The following is a 22,677-nucleotide window of genomic DNA, read 5'->3' as shown; positions in this document are numbered from 1 at the left end:
ATAATAAAATATATATTTTTATAAATTTATAAATTTTAAATAATATAAAATTTTTTAAAGTTATAAATAAAATAAAAATATCAGAGAAAAGGGGACCCTTATATACTGTTGATTGGGATGTAAATTAGTATAATCACTATGGAAGACAGTATGGAGATTTCTCAAAAAACTAAAAATAGAACTTTTATACGTTCAAAAGTTCTAGCATTCCCTCTACTGGATATTTATTCAAAGAAAAAGGAATACCTGTACTGCCATGTTTATTGCAGCAACATTCACAACTGTGAAGATAAGGGATAACCCAAGTGTCCGTTTATAGATGAATGAAGAAAATGTATACAGGGGGTGGGGAGAAGGCCAAAAAAACCCGAATTGTCTTTTGGAGAGTGGGTCCCTGTAGTACACTCGGAATTCGTTCCCTCGGATCAGTCAACCAAAGTTCTTAATCTGGAAGTTCTGAGAAGGTTATGTCATGATATGTGGAAGAAACATCCCAAGTTGTAGCAAACAGGTGACTGGTTCTTCTACAGTGGTAGCGCCCTTGCCCACATTGTGCTGAGTGTTCATTAGTTTTTGACCAAAAACTGTATAACCCCCCCATGCCCCATCCTCCTTATTTACCTCATCCTGTCTCTAGTGACTTCTTTTTGTTTCCCAGATTTAAAAAGTCCTCAAAGGGAAACGTTTTGCCAGTGTGAAAGAGGTGAATCAAAAAATGGTAGAAGCACTAAAAATAAAAAATGATGAGTTCAAAATCTTTTGAGCAGAGGAAAGAGTATCTTGCATTTGATGCAATGCTCTCCATTTGATGCAATACTGTGAAGATAAGGGATAACCCAAGTGTCCGTTTATAGATGAATGAAGAAAATGTATACAGGGGGTGGGGAGAAGGCCAAAAAAACCCGAATTGTCTTTTGGAGAGTGGGTCCCTGTAGTACACTCGGAATTCGTTCCCTCGGATCAGTCAACCAAAGTTGCATCCAATGGAGAGTACTTTGAAGGTGACTGAAATTAAGTATGTGAGAATAGATGCACAATTTTTAATAAATCCTGGCGGTTTTTTTGGTCCCCCTCATATATACACAACGGAATGCTATCTAGCCATACAAAAGAATGAAATTTTGTCATTGGCAGCAACATGGATGGAACTGGAGGTCATTATGTGACATGTTCTCACTGATACATGGGAGCTAAAAAAAAAAAAAAAAAAGTAAATCTCAAGGAGGTGTATTAGAACGACAGATACCAGAGGCTAAGAAGTGTGTGTGTTTGGTGAGGATGTTGGGGTTGGGGGAAGATGAAAAGAGATTGGTTAATGGGTAGAAGCCTACAGTTACATGGAATAATTTCTAATGTTTGATAGCACAGTGAGTGACTGTAGTTAATAACAATGGATTGCATTTTTGGAAGAGTCTTTGAAATGTTCCCAACACAAATGATAAATGGTCAAGGTGATGGCTATCCTAAATACCTTATTTGATTATTACACATTCTATGCACGTATCAAAATATCACATGTACCCCATAAATATATACACATTATTAATAAAAAGTGTTTAAGGATACTTAAAAGTAGAGAGGAACAAACTGGAGTGTAAAGTTAAGATGGTAGAAATATGTCCAAGTACATCAATAAATACAGGAAATCTAAGTAGACCAGAACTCACTAATTAAAAAAAACCAACAGATTAGGGTTTTTTTGTTTTTGTTGTTGTTGTTGTTTGAGTTGGAGTCTCACTCCATCGCCCAGGCTGAAGTGAGGTGGTGCATGCTCATGGCCACCCCAGTGTTAGCCTACTGAGCTCAGATGGTCTTTCCACCTCAGCCTTCCAAGTAGCTGGAACTATAGGCATGTGCTACCATGCCCAGCTAATATTTTGATTTATTGTAGAGATGAGATCTCTCCAAGCTGCCCAGGCTGTTTTCAAACTCGTGGGCTCAGGCAGTCCCCTCACCTCGGCCTCCCAAAGTGCTGGAATTACAGGTTTGAGCCACCATGCCCAGCCCAGATTAGAATTTAAAAATCTAATATAAGACACACATAAAGCAGAAAGACACAGCACGTTGAAAGTAAAAGGATTTGGCCAGGTGCAGCAGCTCAGCCTATAATCCTAGCACTTTGGGAGGTCAACGTGAGAGGATTGCCTGAGCCTGGGGGTTTGAGACCAACCTGGGCAACTTGGTGAGGCCTCGTCTCTATAATAAATCAAATATTAAGCTGGGCGTGGTAGCATGCACCTGTAGTTCCAGTTATTTGGAAGGCTCAGGTAGAAGGATTGCCTGAGCCCTTCCCGTCGAGGCTGGAGTAGCTGTGAGTGTGCCACTGCACTCCAGCCTGGGTGAGAGTGAGACTCCAGCTCAAAAAAAAAAGAAAAGAAAAGGATTTAAAAATTGCCAGTCAAAAGTAAGATAAAGGCCATTATTAGAGATGGTGAGAGTTGTAAATAATAGATTCAGCATCAAGAAGATCAAGTTTTAACATGCATGCACTTAGTTAAGTATGATGCAAATGTTAGTAAGCTCCAATGAAGTCTTAAGTATATGAATTAAGAAATTGTTAAAACTGCAGGGAATTTATACATTTTCCATCTAAAGAGATTTTACTGCAGAAAACAGAAGGATATAGACCACAGCAGGTTGATCCTAATTAACGTGTCAGGTTCAATATCCGATAATTAGAAAATACTTTTCTTGATCACACACATATTTACAAAAAATGATACTTTATTAGGCTCAGTTACGATTTAACTTATTTAACTTGGTTAAAATTTGTATATGTATTAGACTCAATTAGATTTTACACTTAAAGGCCGAGTTAAAGTTTAAATACCATAACTCTTATACAGTGATCTTTAACTACAAAGCAAGTAACTTAGAAGACACTAACAAAATTTTTTAAGTTATTACCTATTTAGAAATTAATAATATATATTTATATTATCAGTGCTATATGTTTATATATATGTATATAAACACAGTACATTGATAAAGCCAAAGCAAGTAGTTATGTGGGATTGGTGGAAATTGATAAAAACCCTCTAACGTAACTTCCATGTGCACAATGCTTTGCTAAAGTAGGATAAACATGCAGAACAAAATAATAAACAATATTGGTCCCAAAATAGCACTAAAATACTTTTAAACAACTGAAGGTACATACTCAAATAGCAATACTACTCTTTAGTGTGTTGTAAGCTCCATTAAAAATTTTTTTTTAATTACATATTTAGAAATTAAAAGTATACTAAATAATTAAAGAGTTAAAACCATAATGAAAATTACAAATACTTGAAACATTCAGAATGATAATAGACACACACATCAAGAGGTGTTAAAGGTAAGATTCAGGCCAGGCATGATAGCTCACACCTGTAATCCCAGTACTTTGAGGGGCGGAGGCAAAAAGGTTGCCTAAACCTAAGGAATCAAGACCAGCTTAGGCAACTTGGCGAGACCTTGTCTCTACAATAAATCTAAAGTTATTTGGGCATGATGGCATGTGCCTGTAGTTCCAGCTACTTGTATAGTTGAAGCGGAAATATCACCTGAGCTCAGCTGGTTGAGCTGTGATCATGCCACTGCACTCCAGCAGGGGCTGGAGTAGAAGTGAAACTTCTACTCAAAAAAAAGTAAGATTCAAAGGAAATTCTTTCATTTTCCAACATTATCTATCTGGAGACATGATTCAAGGGAAATAGAAAAGAAGAAAAGCTTTAAATCAGTGAGCTAGATGCCCATCTTAAGTTAGAAAAAGAATGACAGAATAGGCCTAAATTAGAAGAAATAAATGATAACAATAGGGCCACCTGTCTCTGAATTATATTACATATAATGCTAAAATTTGCCTCTTTTGAAAAAGTTAATCTCTGGCAAGACGGGTGAAGAAAAGATGACAGAATTATGAATTAAAATGGCAAAATTACAGGTGGAGACAATTATAAGTAGGTGAATATCTTATACCAACAAGTTTGAAAACTTGGATAAAATGGATAAGTTACTGGAAGACTGTAATAGGAGCTGACATAGAAATAAAAAGTTTGAATGATTAATTCTGTAGCTGTTAAAGTAAATGTAGCTCTGTTTAAAAAGTTTTTCAGGCCGGATGCAGTGGTTCACGCCTATAATTCCAGCATTTTGGGAGGCTGAGGTGAGAGGATTACCTGAGATCAGCCTGGACAACTTGGCGAGACCTCATTTCTACAATAAATCAAGAAAAATCGACCAGTGTGATGGCACATGCCTGTAATTCCAGCTACTTGGAAGGCTCAGGCAGAAGGATTGCCTGAGCCCAGCAGGTCGAGGCTGTAGTGGCCATGAGCATGCCACTGCACTCCCGCCTGGTCAACAGAGTGAGACTCCCACTCCAAAAAAAAAAAAGTTTTGCCTGTAAGGGAAGCAAGATGCCTCCATGGTTTTGGTGACAATTCCTACCAACTTTCAAGGAATAAATCCCAAATTTACTCAGAATCCCAGGCAATAGAAAAAGGGAATAGTTCCTAATGCAATTTTGTAAGACCAATATAACCTTGATATTAAATCCAGAAAAACACGTAACAGAGATGGAAAATTAGATTTATTTCATTCATGAATGTATACACATAAAAATTATAAAATGAGCCGGGCTCGGTGGCTCAGCCTGTAATCCCATACCTTTGGGAGGCTGAGGTGTGTGGATTGCCTGAGCCCGTGGGTTCAAGACCCACCTGGGCAGCGAGACCTCATCTCCACAATAAACCAAAAAACCAGCCGGGCGTGGTAGCGCATGCCTGTAATTCCAGCTACTTGGAAGGCTGAGGCGGAAGGATTGCCGGAGCCCAGCAGGTCGAGGCTGCGGTGGCCGGGAGCAGCCACTGCACTCCAGTCTGGGTGACAGAGTGAGACTCCAACTCAAAAACAAAAACAAAAAAATTATAAAATGTTAGCAAGTGAAATTCAGTAATGCATGAGAAGGTAATACATCATAACTAAAATTGGTTTACACTTAGGAAAGCTAAGGAAATCTTAAAACCCTGAAATATCTTGCTCCAAATTTACCCTTCTATAATTTGTCATGTTGCTGTAGTGGGGGAATTTTTAAACCACTGGTTTCATTTTAGAATCTTCCAGTACTGGTTAATAAGTCACCATGGGCCAGACGTGGTGGCTCAAGCCTGTAATCCCAGCACTTTGGGAGGCCCAGGTAAGAGGATTGCCCAAACCTAGGGGCTCGAGACCAGCCTGGGCAACTTGGTGAAACCTCGTCTCTACAGTAAATTTTTTAGCAATTACCTATGCATGATAGTGCATGCCTGTAGCTCAAAAGTCACCATACCCTAATAAGCCTAGCCTTTTTTTCATATTCCTTAACCTACGGCATGATTGTTAACTTCCTGAAGTTAATGACTCTTACCATAACTTTTTCTTTTGCTCTTTTTATCTTTCAATAACTAATTTCTAATTTTAAATTGTCTTTATTAAAATAGTGTGATTTCTCTTTAATTGTAAAAAAAAAAATTCCCAAGTGTAATGTATAATTTTAACACAAAAAAGTTCAATAGATGCAGAAAAGACATTTGATTAAATTTGACAATAGTTCATTAAGTAAAAATCCGTAGGAAGTTAGGACTAGAGGTAATTTTAAATTGAGTATTTTTAAATGTTTCTTAGCAAACCTCATTCTGAATGAGGGATTTAGAAATATTCCATTTAAAATTAAAAATGAAGCCAGGCTCGGTGGCTTAGCCTGTAATCCCGCGCCTTTGGGAGGCTGAGGTGAGTGGCTTGCCTGAGCCCACGGGTTAAAGACCCGCCTGGGCAGCGAGACCTCATCTCTATAATAAATCAAAAAATCAGCCGGGCGTGGTAGCGCATGCCTGTAATTCCAGCTACTTGGAAGGCTGAGGCGGAAGGATCGCCAGAGCCCAGCAGGTCGAGGCTGCGGTGGCCGGGAGCGGCCACTGCACTCCAGTCTGGGCGACCGAGTGAGTGAGACTCCAACTCAAAAAAAAAATTAAATAAGGTGCTCACTCATTGCTACTATTTGTATTGGTGGTTCTATTCCACATAGCAAGACAAATTTAAAGTCATACAACTTTGAAATTGAAAAGATGGAAATGTAGTTGTCATTTATATACAAAATTCAAATAATCTATAGATAAAATACTAGAAGTAAAAAGTGAGAATTAAGGCCAGGCAAGGTGACTCACACCTGTAATCCAGCACTTTGGGAGGCCAATGGCAGGAAGATGGCCAAGGCAGGAAGAGGTCGTATGGACTTTGAGACCTTGAGGTCATATGGAGTTTGAGACAACATAGGCTCTGTCTTTACAAAAAATAGTTAACCAGGTATGGTGGCGTGTGCCTATAGTCTCAGCTACTCTGGTGGCTGAGGCAAGCATCACTTGAACCCAGGAGGTCGAGGCTAAGCCATGATCACACCACTACATTCCAGCCTTTGAGACCCTTTGTTTAAAAAAAAAAAAAAAAGCGTTAATAATTCGCTAGACCATAAAAGATAAAAGTCTGAACAAGTTTCATAGGCTCAAATTACACAGAATGTGACCAGGCATGGTAGCTCACGCCTGTAATTCCAGCAATTTGGGAGACAGGTGAGGAAAAAAATGGACAGAATATTGTTATAGTGGAATTAAGCTACATTTCAGCAACATGATAACTAGAAAATTCCCAAATGTTTGATATTTAAGCAACACAGGTCTGAGTGAAAAAAAATCATGTTAGAAAATATTTTGAACTGAGTGATGAAAATATTACATATCAAAACATGGAGATTTCCTGTGCTTAAATATATGTCTTAGAAAAGAAAGCCTGAAAACAGCACCAGTGATCTAAGTACTCATCTCAAGAAGTTAGAGAAAGAACAGCAAAGATTAAACCCAAAGGAAATAGAGTGTATGTTAGTATTTAAAACAAGTACAACAGAAAATTAACAAAACTAAAAGTTAATTCTTTGAAAAGCTATTCAGGTTGATAAGCCCCTCACAAGATTGAGCTTAAGTAAAAAAGAGCACTAAAAAGTCTGTGGACATTAAAAAGATAATAAGATTTTATAAATAGCTTCTGCCAATTTGTTAGAAATTTTTGATTAAAAATGGGCAAATTGCTAGAATAAAGTTGATACAAGAAATAGTAAATTAGAATACTACTATATTTATTAAGGAAATTGAATCCATTGTTAATCCAACAAAGTAAACTCCAGGCCCACGTGTTTTTATTGGTGAATTCTTCCAAACAAGGTAAAAGGGAAAACTTTTCAGGTTGTGTATGAGTAAACCTAATACCCAAATCTGATAAACGTTTTTGATACTAAATCCTGATGAGAAATACAAAAAAGAAAAGTATATAAAAAATAATTCATTATTATTCAGTCTATTCAGATACAGGCTAGGGTTTAACACTTATAAATAATAATATTCACCATATTTATAGAAATAACAGGTAAATTTAGTCAGGGTGACTGGATGTAAGAATTAATATACAAATGTCATTTGCACAACACTGAAAGGACCATCCATAAAAGAAAAAAATGATGAATGACCCTAATAAAAAATTTCTGCTCTTTGAAGATTACTCTTAAGATTATAAAAAATAGGGAGCTGGGTGTGGTGGTTCAAGCTTGTAATGTGATCACTGAGAGGACAAGGCAGGAAGACTGCTTGCGTCCAGGAGTTCAAGACAAGTCTGGGTAATGGGCAACCTCATCTCTACAAAAAATTATCCAGGTATTGTGGCACGTGTCTGTACTCTCACCTACTTGGGGTGCTGAGGCAGAAGGATTGCCTGAATCCAGGAGGTTGAGGTTGTGGTGAGCCTTGATTGTGCCATTACACTCTAGCTTAGGTGACAGAATAGGACCCCAACTTAAAAATAAATAGGAGAAAATGTTTGCAAATTACACATAAAGGACCTATGTCCAGAATATATTTTTAAAGACTCAATATTTAACAATTACAAAACAACCCCGTTTTTAAGGATTGGCAAAGGACTTTTTATAGACATGCTTTCAAAGAGAATACACTGCAGATAAACATGTGGCAAACTAGGATTTTGGACCATATGCTACCCTTCTTTGGGCCTTCTGGGTCAGTGGGGTTTTTAAGTAATTTTTAAGTTTAGAATAATTTTTTTGGAAAAGTGATATCAGCTCTTTTCCTTGCTGCTGCTCTTCCTCTTAGAAGATCCTGTTCTTTGTAGCCAAGTGTCCTGAGATCCCCCTAACCACATGAATGCCTTTTTTCCCTGGCAAGTAGACAAGGTGGGCAAGTGGATGGTGTCAAAAGAGAGGCTTTTGCTGTCTCAACTGGGGAATCATGAACTATGGGCTGTTCTGATCCATAGCAAAGTCACCACAGATGAACGTTCCTTCCCAATGCTGCATTTTTATAGACTGCTTTAAGAGGAGAATTAAATGAAATGAAAACATGCATCTGTAGTGAACCATTTGAAAAGCCCTTTTATTTTCAGTTCTGAATTACCAGCTGCCATTTGTACAGCATTCGTATTACTGGTAAGACTAGCATCTCCTAACACAGTAACTTGAAGGGAGCTGAAGACTTACATTAGGGTATTACATCAGGAATTATTTATGGGAAAGAATGCAGTGGGTGCTTATGAAAGAGTTTTCACCCAAAGCTGTCACTTAAGAAAAGACTCAAAATAGGTATTTAGAAAAGTTGTTTTTATGTAGGGAAACAAAAGTCGTGGGTCAATAATAGGGTGATAAAGTGAAAAAATAAGAGTGAGCCTGGGAAAAGATACTTCCTGAACTCTGGAGGAATTAATGGGAGGCAGTGCTGGAAAGATGCTCAAAACACAACACTTGTTACTGTGTGTCTTGTGTTACATGTCTGTTGTCTTACTAAATGTATTCAGTAAGCCGACAATGATGCAATTCTACCTACTACCTCTCCCCACCTACTCAACCCCATTTTTTCATTCCTCTAACTAAATGCGTATTTCATTTCTCTAACTGAATGCATATGGTGGGAGAACTTGCAAAAAAATATTAACATAATTTAAAAGCTTTCCCAGTTAGTGACAAGTGAAATGAATTATTCAGATAGCAAGCGAGTGGTAGTAGCTTTGTAAGACATTCTTGAGCAAGAAAGGCTGAATTGAGAGAATTGATTATTCAGTTGTCTCAGGATTATAAACATTAACACAAACACATAAAACAATATTTTGAGTGATTTTAGGAATTTTTAAGGGTAATTTTGACTTGTGTCCAATCCTTTTATAATTTGCAGTGCCACTGCACTAAAATGTGGAACCAGATCTGGTCATATCATTCTTAAACAGATTTACAGAATTCTAAGATGATTGAGGGCTTTGTTGAGAATTTCCTTTAGGGAGTTAAAGCATCCACTTACATGCTTGTTTTTCTTTTCCCATTTTGACTTCCAAAATAGCGCTTCTAGAGGTAGAAAAATTTTAAATCATTTATTTGAAGATAATGTAACCACATTCTGAGGTGGTTCTTTTAGGATTAACTAAATATGATGGTTTTTAATGTTTAGAATATGTAGGAGGGCCTAAGACATCAGTATCTTTCCTTTTTGTATAAATACAGAGGGTGCCAAAAAAATGTACACACATTTTAAGAAAGAAAAAAACTATTAAAATTCTAATAATATATACCTATTATGAGTCACACCTGATAGATGTTTGCACTGGCCACATCTGTCCTGCCTGTCACATGGTGACACTAGCATTTGTTTAACGCCATCTTTTAAGCAAATGTGCATACTTTTTTTGGCACCCTCGGTATTTCCTTTGATCACAGCAATTGGTTGTAAACTGTGGACTTTGCTATTGTTTCTGGTAAAAGCAAGGACAGAAAGAACATTGTGAGGTATATTATCATTGCAGTATTTTGTCAAACCATTTTTCTTAATTATGTTCTGCAGCTATTTCATGTAGTAATGTTTGTTGTTTGGCTGTTGCATTTCAGGACAACATAAGTAGGATATATTCCCTTTTTTTAGAGCATACTATAAACACATCAAAGTGACAAACTTTTATGCTATTTTTGTTTTTGTGGTTTTTTTAACGTAGGATTCAAAGACTTGTTCTGGGCACAGTATGTTTTTCTTATTGAAACGCTATACATTGTGGTAGAGCTGTAGCAGTAGAAATTGTAAAGAAGAAGGGTATCCTAGAGAGAGACATTATAATTCAATAGGGAAAGCCTCTGGTCCTCACACATCTTCCCGTATCCTCATTCTTGGTCCAAAGACAAATGTAAAACAATATTAATCTATTTTAAATTCTCAATAACTCACAAGCTCTAAAGAAGACTATATTAGAATTTTGAAACTCTTACAATTATTTTGTAAAAAGAATTTTCTATTTTTCTTTTTTTTTTAGATTGGAAAATATAGTTTATTCAAGAAGTAAATTAGAGAGAGAGAAGATTCACCTCAGAATTTTCTGTTTTTCATTAGAAAATATCCTTTTGTTACACTTAGATATTTTATATGATTCTGAGAATCAGAACATAATCTGTTTAGTTCTTTGAATTCAGGTTTTTTGTCTTGAAGTTATTGTTCCTTTTAGAGATAAATGCCTTACTGGGTTAAATCTGCATAAATTATTTTGGCAAAATGTGAAAATGTTAAGTGGTTAGAAAAAGAGAACTGAATTTTACATGGTTTTGATGACTTTCGTTTAGGAACCAAGACCACTGGAACAACCTTTCAGTGTTGTGATACAAGAACAGCAGAGAAAATGGATTGAAGAGTTGAATAAGCAAATAGAGGATGACCAGCAAAGAAAAATAGAAGAAAAAATGATATATTCAAAGGTAATATATGAGGTTTTATGGCTATAAGAAACATGTTTCAGAGTCTTTAATCATATAAACCTAGATATATTCTAAAACTACTTGACAGGTCAGAGTATTCAAATTATTACATATTTGCCCATGTGAACCTGTTTCCCTTAAGTGTATTTAGTGTGGTTTTGTGTACGCTCTTTTTTTTTTTTTTTTTTAAAGCAGGATTTATTAAAAGGACAGAAGAGCTCCCACAGTGGCAGGGAACCTGAGGGGGTATCTCCTCTTACTCTGACTTCATGGAGAGTTCCTCATTTTTTGAATGTTTTATATTTTCTAAGTTATCTAAATGTATAGGAATCAAAACAATACAATTTTGTTAATTTTTATGATGTTTATTCTCTAGGGTGACTTTTAGAAATCATGCTCGATTGTCATTTATGATTTTATGTGTTAGTAACTGGAGAAATTCTTAGCGATTCTTATCTGACATGATTAGGGTGAGGAACATGACAGATGGGCCATGCATTTTGATTCATTAAAGAGTTATCCTGGTTCTCAGTCTCAACTGTCCTCTCAATCAACATGCAAGCAACTGGAGTACTTCTGTGTCTCTCCGGACACTCAGGAGCTGGTTGATATCAGCAGTGTTTGTACACCTACGGTTAGAAGCCAGGTTGAACCTTCAGAGGACGAGCATATAGCAAAACCTATTAGGGATGTGGTTATAGCAAACAGTCAACCAAAAAAGTAAGTTCCTTCTTATGTGTTTATTGATTTTTAAGAAAGTCTGTGTGCTTTAGTAGGACTGTTGTTATGTCTAATTGGCTTCAGGATTGGTATTTTCCTTTGAAATAGAAATGATTAGTAGATTTATCCTGAGCAAAAATGATTTAGCTTATTGAACCTACCCTTTTGGGTTTTGAATAACTAATTTGTATATTTTGCCAGCTTTCTGCGTTCTATGACAGCACTCTTGGACCCAGCTCAGATTGAGGAACGAGACAGACGACGACAAAAACAGTTAGAACATCAGGTATTTCATTGTAAAACATCGTCCTTTGCTTTAATAAGTAACAGTCATGGGCCAACATTCACCTAAGTAAGTAAAAATTTAAATTCTGGTGTAAACTTAAAGCTAAGTCCTGTTCAGTCCTGTGGTGAATCCAATCCCTACCCCAACTGGCATTGTAACATTAGAATTATGTTTTCCATGAGAACCAGACAGTCTCACATACTACACAGCCACCTGCCTGCCTTCCAGTAGAGAAAGTCTTCAGTATGTAAGTTGTATGTGTGAATTAGTACTGTCTAAGGTTAGTATTGGATATTTTTCTCATCAGTTTATTTCCCCTGAGTTCTGTTCAGGATGAGAACTTGTTCTTTGAAAGGAAACTATATAGAGAATTGAAGTAGAATTATGATTTAAGACTCTAGCAGATAATATAAGAAAGGAGGCTAAGATTAAAGCTCTCCCAATTTTAATCTAATACTCAAGGTACTTAAGTGTCTGAATAGTTTGTTAAAACCTTTTTTTTTTTAAGTCGGAGTCTCACTCAGTCACCCAGTGTTGACCTGCTGGACTATGGTGATCCCTTCCACCTCAGCCTTCCAAGTAGCCAGAATTACAGGCATGTGCTTACCGTGCCCGGCTAATTTTTGATTTATTGTAGCGACAGGGTCTTGCCAAGTTGCCCAGGCTGGTCTCAAACCCACAGGCGTAGGCAGTCCACTCACCTAGGCCTCCCAAAGTGCTGGGATTACAGGCTGAGCCACCTATCCCAGCCTAAAACCTTTAATATAGTGAACCTTACATAGTTAATGTTATTCATTCCAGTGAGCAAACATTTATAAAGCTTCTGCTACTTACCAGGCACTATGCTAAGTACTGAGATTATTTCTTCAGTGATTTGTCTATTATTTTCTTGTTACAGCCCTCCTGGGGTTGAAGAAAAAGCATGTAGAACTTGACAGGACAAGTTAAATCAGATAAATGCACTGGAAATTTGAGATTTTCACTTCACTTATATACATAATACTTTCTGTATACTGATAAAATTTATTTTATTCCACAGTCATCAAGCAAATGCCTCATAGGTTTGTAAAGTTGATACATAATATTTTACATATCTATTGGGTACATATGATATTTTGTCGTATTCATAAAATGTGTAGTGATCCAAGTCAGGATATTTGGGGTATCCATTACATCAGTTTATCATTTCTGTTTTGGGAACATTTCAAGTTCTCTCCTCTAGCCAATTTGAAATATATAATGCATTGTTGCTACTGTAGTCACTATCAAACATTAGTACTTATTCCTTCTATTTAACTATATGTTTATTCTGATTAACCTCCCTCCCTTCTTCTGTGCCCCCCCCACCAGCATCTCTGCCAAATGCACACACCCTTCTCAGCCTCTGATATCTATTAATACAATTCTATTCCTTACCTCCACAAGATCCACTTTTTTAGCTGTGACAACATGCAGTAATTATCTTTCTGTGCCTTGCTTATTTCATGTCACATAATGACCTCCAATTCCATCCATGCTGCTGCAAATGACAAAATTTTTTTTTTTTGAGTTGGAGTCTCACTCTGTCACCCAGGCTGGAATGCAGTGTTATACTCGTGGTCACCTCAGCATCAATCTGCTGGGCTCTGGCCATCCCTCCACCTCAGCCTTCCAAGTAGCTGGAATTACAGACATGCACTACCGCACCTGGCTAATTTTTTATTTATTGTAGAGACGAGTTCTCGCCAAGTTGCCCAGGCTGATCTTGAACTCGTGAGCTCAGACAGTCCACTTGCTCGGCCTTCCAAAGGGCTGGGATTACAGGCTGAGCCACTGAGCCCAGCCAAAATTTCATTTTTTTTAATGGCCAAATAGAATTCCATTGTGTATATAATATCATTTTCTTTATTCATTCATTACTGGTGGACAATTGGGTTGATCTCTTATCTTTACTGTTGTGAATATTGCTACAATAAGCATGGCAGTGCAGATATCCCTTTGATATACTACTATTTTTCCTTTGAATAAATATACCAGATCACATGGTAGTTCTATTTTTAGGTTTTTGATAAATCTTCATACTGTTTTCCATAGTGGCTGTACTTATTTACATTCCCACCAGCAGTATATAAGGGTTCCCTTTTCTCTGCATCCTGGCCAGCATCTGTTATTTTTTTACTTTTTAATAGCCATACTGCCAGGCATGGTGGTGCATGCCAGTAGTCCTAGTACTCAGGAGGCTGAGGCGGGAGAATACATAGTAAGTCACCATATCTTAAAAAAAAAAAAAAAAGTAATAATAGCCTTTTTTTTTTTTTTTGAGTTGGAGCTGGAGTGCAGTGGTACCCTCATTGCCACCCCAGTGTCAACCTGCTGGACTCAGGAGATCTTCTGCCTCAGCCTTCCAAGTAGCCGTAACTACACGCGTGTGCTATCATGCTCAGCTAATTTTTTGATTTATGGTAGAGATGAGGTCTTGCCAGGTTGCCCAGGCTGTTCTCGAACCCATGAGCTCAGGCAGTCCCCCCACCTTGGTCTCTCAAAGTGCTGGAATTACAGGCTTGAGCTACTGTGCCCAGCCAGGCATTTTAACTGGGGTAAGATGGTATCTTGTTGTGGGTTTGATTTGCTTTTCTTTGATAACTAGTAATGTTGAGCATTTTTTTCATATGCCTGCTGGCCTTGTATATGTCTTCTTCTGAAAAATGTTGTTCATGTCATGTCCTTTGCTTACTTTTTAATGGGATTATTTGGGGTTTTTTTACAGTTGAGTTATTTGAGTTCCTGTATATTCTGAATATTAGCTCCTTCTTGGCTGAATAATTTGCAAATATTTAAAGTATTAAATATTTAAACTACCGAAGAGACAGATTATCTCTCCATTCTGTTGATTGTTTCCTTTGCTGTGCAGAAGCTTTTTAGTTTAATGTAGTCCCATTTGTTTTTTTTTGTCTGAGCTTTTGAAGTATTAGCTGTAAAATCTTTGTATAGACCAATGTCCTGAACTGTTTTCCTTATTTTTTTTTCCTGGTAATTTTATACCATGGGGTCTTACATTTAAGCCTTCGATCCGTCTTTGGTTGGTTTTGGTATATGGTGAGAGATAGGATCCAGTTTCATTCTTCTGCATATGGATATACAATTTTCCCAGCACTATTTATTGTACTAGGTATTCTTTCCCCAATGTATGTTCTTGCACCCTTGTGAAAAGTCAGTTAACTGTAAATACGTGGATTTATTTTTGTATTTTCTGTTCCATTGTTTTGTGTGTCTTTTTATATCAGTATTAATGTGTTTTGGTTACTATAGCCTTATAATATATTTGAAGTCAGGTAGTGTGATGCCTCCAGCTTTGTTCCCTTTTTGAGACAGAGTCCCATTCTGCTGCCGAGACTAGAGTACAGTGGTATAATTATGGCTTGACCTCCTGGGCTAAAGGGGTCCTCTTACCTTACTCTTCTGAGAAGCTAGGACTACAGGCATGTACCACAGCGCCCAGCTAATTTAAAAAAAAAATTTTTTTTTTGTAGGGATAAAGTTTTTGTATATTGCCCATGCTCACTTTGAACTCCTAGCCTCCCTCCTTGGCCTCCCAAAATGGTGCTGGCATTGCAGGCATAAGTCATTCTCCTGGCCCAGCTTTGTTCTTTTTGTTCAAACTTTCTTTGACTATTCAGACTTTTTTCGTTTCATACACATTTTAAAATTATTTTTTCTATTTCTGTGAAAAATGATGGTTGGTATTTTGATAGGGATTGCATTGAATCTGTAGCTTGCTTTGAGCAGTACAGTCATTTTAACTATATTCTTCCCATCCCTTACCATGGGATGTCTTCCCATTTGTTTGTGTCCTTTTCAGTTTCTTTCCTCTCTTCTGAAGTTTTCCTTGTAGAGATCTTTAACCTCCTTGGTTACATTTATTCCTTGTGTGTGTGTGTGTATACTGTAAATGGGATTACTGTCTTTATTTCTTTCTCAGCTAGTTCATTTGTTGGTATTATAGAAACACTACTGACTTTTGTATATCCATTTTGTATCCTGCAACTTTATTGAATTTATCAGATCTAAGAATTTTTTTTGGTAGAATATTTAGGTATTTCTGGATATAAATAAACTAATATCACTAGGTGCAGTGGTTCACACCTATAATCCCAGCACTTTGGGAGTCCATGAGTTCAAGACCAGCCTGGGCAACTTGGTGAGACCTCATCTCTACAATAAATCAAAAAATTAGCTGGGGGTAGTGGCATATGTCTGTATTTCCAGCTACTTGGAAAGCTGAAGCAGAAGGATCATCTGAGCCCAACAGGTCAAGTCTGTGGTGGCCATGAGCATGCCATTGCACTTCAGCCTGGGCGACAGAATGAGACTCCAACTATAAATGAGTAAATAAGATATCATCAGCAAAAGGGGACAGTTTCACATCTTCTTTTCCAATTTGAATGCCTTTTCTTTCTTTCTCCTGCCTGATTTTTCTGGCTAAGACTTCCAGTACGAAGTTGAAGAGGAGTGATAAAAGTGCACATCCTTGTCTTGGTCCAGTTATTAGGAGCAAGGCTTTCAGCTTTTCCCTATTCAGGGTGATATAAACTGCAAGTTTGTCATATATGGCCTTGATTATGTTATTTTATGCCCAGTTTAGTTTGATGAGGGTTTTCTTTATTTTATTTTAATTTTTCTTGAGTCAGAGTCTTACTCTGTCACCCTGGCTGGTGTGCAGTGGCATGATCACAGCTCATGAAGCTTTAACCTCCTAGGCTCAGGGTCTTATTGTTGCCCAGGCTTGTCTTGAACTCCTGGTCTCAAGCAGTCCTCCCATTTTGGTCTTCCAAATTGTTGGGATTATAGGTGCATAAGCCAGTATACCCGACTTGAGAATTTTTATTATGAAGTGATGTTGAATTTTATCAAATGCTTTTTCTGCATATATTAAGATAATGATGTGTTTTTAATCCTTTATTCTATTGATATGATATATTGCATTATTTATTTGCATAGGTTGAACCATCCTTGCATCCCTAGGATAAATCCCCCTTGATCATGGTATATTATTTTTTTGATAATGATGTTGAATTTGGTTTACTAGTATTTTGTTGAGAGTTTTTGTGTCTGTGTTTGTTAGGGATTATTGACCTGTAGTTGTTTTCTTTTTGTGTGTGTGCTTGTCTGGCTTTGATATAATGCTGGCCTAATAAAATGCATTAGGAAGAATTCCCTCCTCTTCAGTTTTTTAGAATAGTTTGAGAAGACTTAGGTTAGATCTTCTTTGGAAGTTTGTTAGAATGTAACAGTGAAGCTATCCAGTCGTGAACTTTTCTTTGCTAGGAGGATTTTTATTATCAGTTCAATCTGGTCACTTGTTATTGTTCTATTTGGGTTTTCTTTCTCATTCATTCTGGGTAGGTTGTATTTGTCCAGAAATGTATCCATTTCTTCTAGATTTTCTAGTTTCTTAGTGTATAGTTCATATAAGTCTGTGATCTTTTGTATTTCTGTGGTATAAATTTTAATGTCTCTTTTTTCATTTTTGATTTTATTTGGGTCTTTTTTTCCTTGGTTAATCTGGCAAATGTTTTATTGCTTTTATTTATCTTATTTAAAAACCCAGAAATTTTTATTTTATTGATTCGATGTTTTTGTTTTAGTCTTTTTTGTCTAGTTCTGCTCTAATCTTTATTATTTCTTTTTTCTACTAATTTTGGGTTTTTTTCCTTTTTTAGTTTCTTAATGTGCATTATTAGATTTTTTTAAATCTTCTACTTTTTTTATTTAGGCATTTATTGCTCTAATTTCCCTCTTAGCACTGCTTTTTTGCTGTATTCCATAGGTTTTGGTACAATATGTTTCAGTTTTCATTTGTTTCAAGATATTTTCTATTTTCTCCTTAATTATTTTTTTTGTACTCAGTTTTCTCATTCAAGAGCATGTTGTTTAATTTTCATGTATTTGTTCAGTTTCTAAAGTTCCACTTGTTAATGATATCTATCTTTATTCCATTGTGGGCCAAGAAGATACTTAGTGTGAATTCAGGTTTTTTGGTTTTTTTTGAGTTGGAGTCTCACTCTGTTGCCCGGACTGGAGTGCAGTGTCTGCTCCCGGCCACCGCAGCCTCGACCTGCTGGGCTCTAGCGATCCTTCCACCTCAGCCTTCCGAGTAGCCGGAATTACAGGCATGCACTACCATGCCCGGCTGATTTTTGGATTTATTGTAGAGATGAGGTCTCGCTGCCTAGGTGGGTCTCAAACCCGCGGGCTCAGGCAATCCACTCACCTCAGCCTCCCAAAGGCACGGGATTACAGGCTGAGCCACCGAGCCCGGCTGAATTCAGTTTTTTAAAGTTTGTTGATACTTGTTTTGTGTCCTAACATATGGTCTATTTTGGAGAATGTTCCATGTGTTGATGAGAATATGTATTCTGTTGCTCTTGGATGAAAAATGTTCTGTAAATGGCTATTAGGTCCATCTGGCTTAATGTGCAGTTTAAATCCAGTGCTGCTTTGTTAATTTTCTGCTCAGATGATCTGTCTAATGCTGAAAGTGGGGTGTTGTAATTCACCAACTATTATTGTATTAGGGTTTGTCTCTACCTTTAGATCTAATAATATTTTCCCTATATATCTGTGTGCTCTAGTGTTGTGTGCATATATGTTTAGAATTGTTGTATCCTTGCCAAATTGATCTCTTTATTATTTTATAATGACCTTCTTGGTCTCTTTTTATTGTTTTTGACTTTTAAAGTCTGTTTTATATAATACAGTTACTTCTGCTTGCTTTTGATTCCTGTTGGTGGGAAATGTTTTTTCCATCCCTTACCTATCCGTTTCTATCTGTTACAGTCGAAATGGGTTTCTTGTGGGCAGCATATAGCTGAGTAACTTTTTAATACATTCTGGCAATCTGTATCTTTTTCATGGAAAATATAATTAGTTTACATTTAAGGTTATTATTGATTGGTGGACTTAATCCTCTCGTTTTGTTAATTGGTTCTTAGTAGTTTGTATAACCTTTGTTTCTTCTCATTGAGGTATGATAGTTTTCTGTAGTATAAGGTTAGATTCCTTTCTTTTCTTTGTTCCTTTCTTTCTGTCTTATTATTTAACATTATTTAACATTGTGGTTTGGTTTGTTGGTATGATTTTGAGGGAATATTTGTGGTTTTTCCTTCCTTGTTTATGTGTTTGCTCTGTCAGTGGTTTTTATATTTTCATGTGTTTTCACAATTGTAGTTATCATTGTTTTGCTTCCCCTCAAGCATTTCTTGTAGGGCTGGTCTAGTGGTGATGAGTTATCTCACCTTTTGCTTATCTGGAAAGATTTTATTTCTCCTTCATTTATGAAGGATAACTTTGCTGGGCATAGTATCTTTGGCTGACAGTTTTCTTTTAGCATTTATATCATCACATTCTCTCTTGGCCTTTAATGTTTATGCTGAGAAATCTGTTGTTCTGATGGGTGTTCCTTTATAGGTGTCTAGACACTTTTCTCTTGCTGTTTTTATCATTTTCTCTTTGTCTCTGACTTTTGATAGTATGACTGATGTTATGTGGACAAAAACTTTTTGCATTGTATCTATTTGGGGATTTTTGAGTCTCCTGTGTCTGGTTGTCTAAATTTCTTGCTAGACTTAGGAAGTTTTCATATATTGTTTAGTTCAATAGTTTTCTAACCCTCTGCTATTCTCTTCATCTTCTAGGATATTGAAAATTCGAATATTTGATCCTCAGTGGTGTCCTATATGTCATGAAGGCTTTGCTCATTCTTCTTTTTCTTTGTTTTTGTCTGACCGTGTTATTTTAAAAGACTTGTCTTCAAGTTCTAAGATTCTTTCTTCTGCTTGATCTAGTCTATTGTTGAAGCTTTTGAATGTATTTTATATCTAAATCAGTGAATTCTTCAGTTCCAGAATTTCTATTTGGTTCTTTTTGCATGGGTGATATCTATCTCTTTGGTGACGTTCTTCTTCATACCTGAATTGTTTTTTCTGATTTTTTTGCATTGTTTTTCAGTATTTTCTTATAGCTCGCTGACCTTGTTTAGTGTCAGATTTGTGAGCTCTTTTGCCCTTTTCATAAATTTCTTTTTGGTTGGGATCTGTTGCTGGAGAATTATTGTATTTCTTTGGAAGTATCATATTTTCTTGCTTTTTCATGTTTCCTTTGTTCTTAACATTGATACCTACACATCTAGTATACTAATCACTTCCAATTTTTTGCATTTGCTTTCTTGAATATGTATCTGTGGTATTGGGTGTGGAAGGCACTCTGGCTTTGATTCTCTATGTGTCTTCTACTGTAAACAATATCAATGATCTCTGTGATTTCCTTGTTGGCTTAGAGTATAGTTGTTAATGGAACCTTGGTGAAGTTTTGCTAGAGACTGGGACACCAAATGGGTCAGTCTTTGGGCTGTAGTAATGACAGCAGTCGGCTGCACATGCCTGTCCTTGGTCCCCAAGGTAGCACACACTGGCACCCATTTTAGTGGGTCCAGGATGGCCAGTTCCTGGGCATCTAAGTGGCTTGCTTGAGTGTGAGAAATGGCAGAAGTAGGTGGGTGGGTGAGTGGGTTCTTGAGCCCCTGGGCAGCATATGAGGGTGATGGCAGTAGCAGTAATGGGACAACCATCCAAGTGTTTTATCCTGGTGTTGGCTGTTGCTGCAATGGGCTAGGTGGGCCAGTCAGTCCCCAGATCTGCAGGTGGCGCATGCAGCTGGGTACCAGTTGTGGTGGCAACAGGTTGATTGGACCCAGAACCCAAGAGCAATGCTCAGGTGCCAATAGTGGTGGACTAGGCTAGACAATTCCCAAGTCCCTGGACAGTGTGCTTGGGTACTGGTGGGGGTAGAACCAGGCCAGGAGGACCTACCCTAGGCCTCCAGGTCTTGTGTGCTGGGTGCTGACTGGTAGGCAGGGGCGGGATGATCCCAGGCTACCAGCAGAATGCTCGTGTTGGGGCAGCAGCAACTGCACTACAGCCCTGCTACTGGGGAGGGTAGGATTGCTTTCAGTGGGACCAGCCATAGGTTAGTCACTGGAGGACACACACTTAACTTGTACCTCTACAGGCAAATGGAATTTGTCCTTCAGGGAGCATGAAAATGTTTGTTGCCCTCCTGTGGGGTGTGGCCGGGAAGGTCACTACTGCCTCAGCACAGTTGCTACCACTGTGAGTGGGTAATGTCAGTAGGACTCCAGGGATGTGGAGATGTGGGCCTATTGTGCTTCATGGCAGAATGCAGTCCAGTGGAGTCTGGGTTCTCAAAATTGCCTAGGTCTTGGGGGTTTGTGAGATCCAGTGTAGCTCTTTCTCTGAAGTAATGCCTTCAGTAATGGGCTCTACGCAAACTCCCTGTGTGACTTGGGGTCCATGAGGGTCGAGGAGCTCTCCTATATTTAGAATTATGAGTCCCCTGTGGGAATGTAGATTGCTGGGGACTCTCTGTCGTCTTACATTAGGAAGCCTCTGCAGACTCACAGGCAATCCATGCCACACAGGTTGCTTCGCTTCCTTTTCATTCCTTGATTTCAGTGCTTCCTATTACTTCTCTGTTGAATTCCAGTGTTTTCTTTTGTATGATCTATTTGAAGTATGATTACTATTTTGGTTTCTCTCTATTGAAGAGATAAGCACTTGATGCATCTAGTCTGTCATCTTGAAGTTTCTCCTGCTTCATGGAGTTGCATTTGTGTCAGTGATTTATGTGATTGTTTATGACTAGAAAGCCATCACTGCTCAGGTAGAAGAGAAGCGCAGGAAGAAACAACTGGAAGAAGAGCAAAGAAAGAAGGAAGAACAGGAAGAGGAGCATCGCTTAGCACGGGAACGTGAAGAGATGCAGAAACAGTATGAAGAAGACATACTCAAGCAAAAGCAAAAGGAAGTAGGTATTTGTATTTTAGCTGCAACATTTTAAAATAAAATGGATATATTTTTAATGGAAAAATAACCAGAAGTTGAACATTTCCATATATTTTGAAATTGTGACACTATGTATGCAAACATTAAACCTTTGCTTAAAGAAAGTTAGGAAAGTAAGAAAAAATATGATATTGTTTTGCTTTTTCTTTCTATTGAGGTCAAGACGAGTTGTTATAGCACAAAGCATGTTACCCATTTTTAATCTACTTATTAATTATCTATGCTTCAATTCTAAGAAATGATTATTGCATCAAATAATTATCCTAGAGCTATTCAGAGAAATGATTGGCCTTTATCCAAATCCTCTTGTGAACAGGAGCGTATATTTGCAAAAGAAAGAATGATTGTCTGGGAATGATAATACACTTTGTGACTGTGTTAGAAGTTTCCTTTGTGACAAATAATGACCTTTTTAAAAAGAGTAGGATATCTTGTTGGCTAGGGCAGATAAGATAGGTATGGTGGTGGTAAGTGCCATGTTTGAGATGACCTGACTTAAAGAGTAGAGCACAGAATCTGCATTTTGTCTTTTCCCACTTGTCAACCTTCACTACAAAATTGGCTGGTAAAAAGACACATGCTCTGGGTAACTCTTTCTTTGAGTTGAATAGGCTGGGCCAGTTATCCCACGGGATGAACATATACACAAGGAAGTCAATAAAGCACCATTTACTTGAACTACAAGAAATGGCCATAAACCGTGTAAGGTGTTTACCTTGCAAAATCCATTATTGAACACAATAGAATTATGATGGAATCAACCATCATAACTTTGAAAATTTTATTAGTATAAATTTGAAATGATTTTAAAAGTTCTTAAATTTGTGATTTAATATAGCTGGAGAAAAAGTTAAAATGTAAGCTTCAAATGGGCAGGAAGTTTGCCTTGCTTACTGTTTTATCCCTAGTATCTAGATCAGTGCCTGACACACAGTACAGGCTTAGAAGATATTTACCAAAAGAAAATAGTCAAG

At 37.3% G+C, this 22,677-nt stretch overlaps 1 protein-coding gene across 3 annotated transcripts in view; it reads left to right on the top strand.

The window, feature by feature from the left end:
- CCDC66 (coiled-coil domain containing 66) overlaps positions 1 to 22,677 on the top strand; it is a 52,553-nt gene that overhangs the window by 22,005 nt on the left and 7,871 nt on the right. For all 3 annotated transcript variants that reach the window (XM_008067416.2, XM_021717271.1, XM_021717272.1), the window contains 4 exons: positions 10,667 to 10,798; positions 11,268 to 11,518; positions 11,720 to 11,804; positions 21,504 to 21,665. In XM_008067416.2, coding sequence (XP_008065607.1) covers positions 10,667 to 10,798; positions 11,268 to 11,518; positions 11,720 to 11,804; positions 21,504 to 21,665 — 630 coding nt within the window. The remainder of the gene's footprint in view (positions 1 to 10,666; positions 10,799 to 11,267; positions 11,519 to 11,719; positions 11,805 to 21,503; positions 21,666 to 22,677) is intronic.

The sequence above is a fragment of the Carlito syrichta genome, unplaced genomic scaffold (assembly GCF_000164805.1).
Source record: "Carlito syrichta isolate Samal-C Ts95f unplaced genomic scaffold, Tarsius_syrichta-2.0.1 Scaffold309583, whole genome shotgun sequence".
Lineage (NCBI taxonomy): Eukaryota > Metazoa > Chordata > Mammalia > Primates > Tarsiidae > Carlito > Carlito syrichta.
This window is presented reverse-complemented; position numbering and strand designations above follow the sequence as displayed.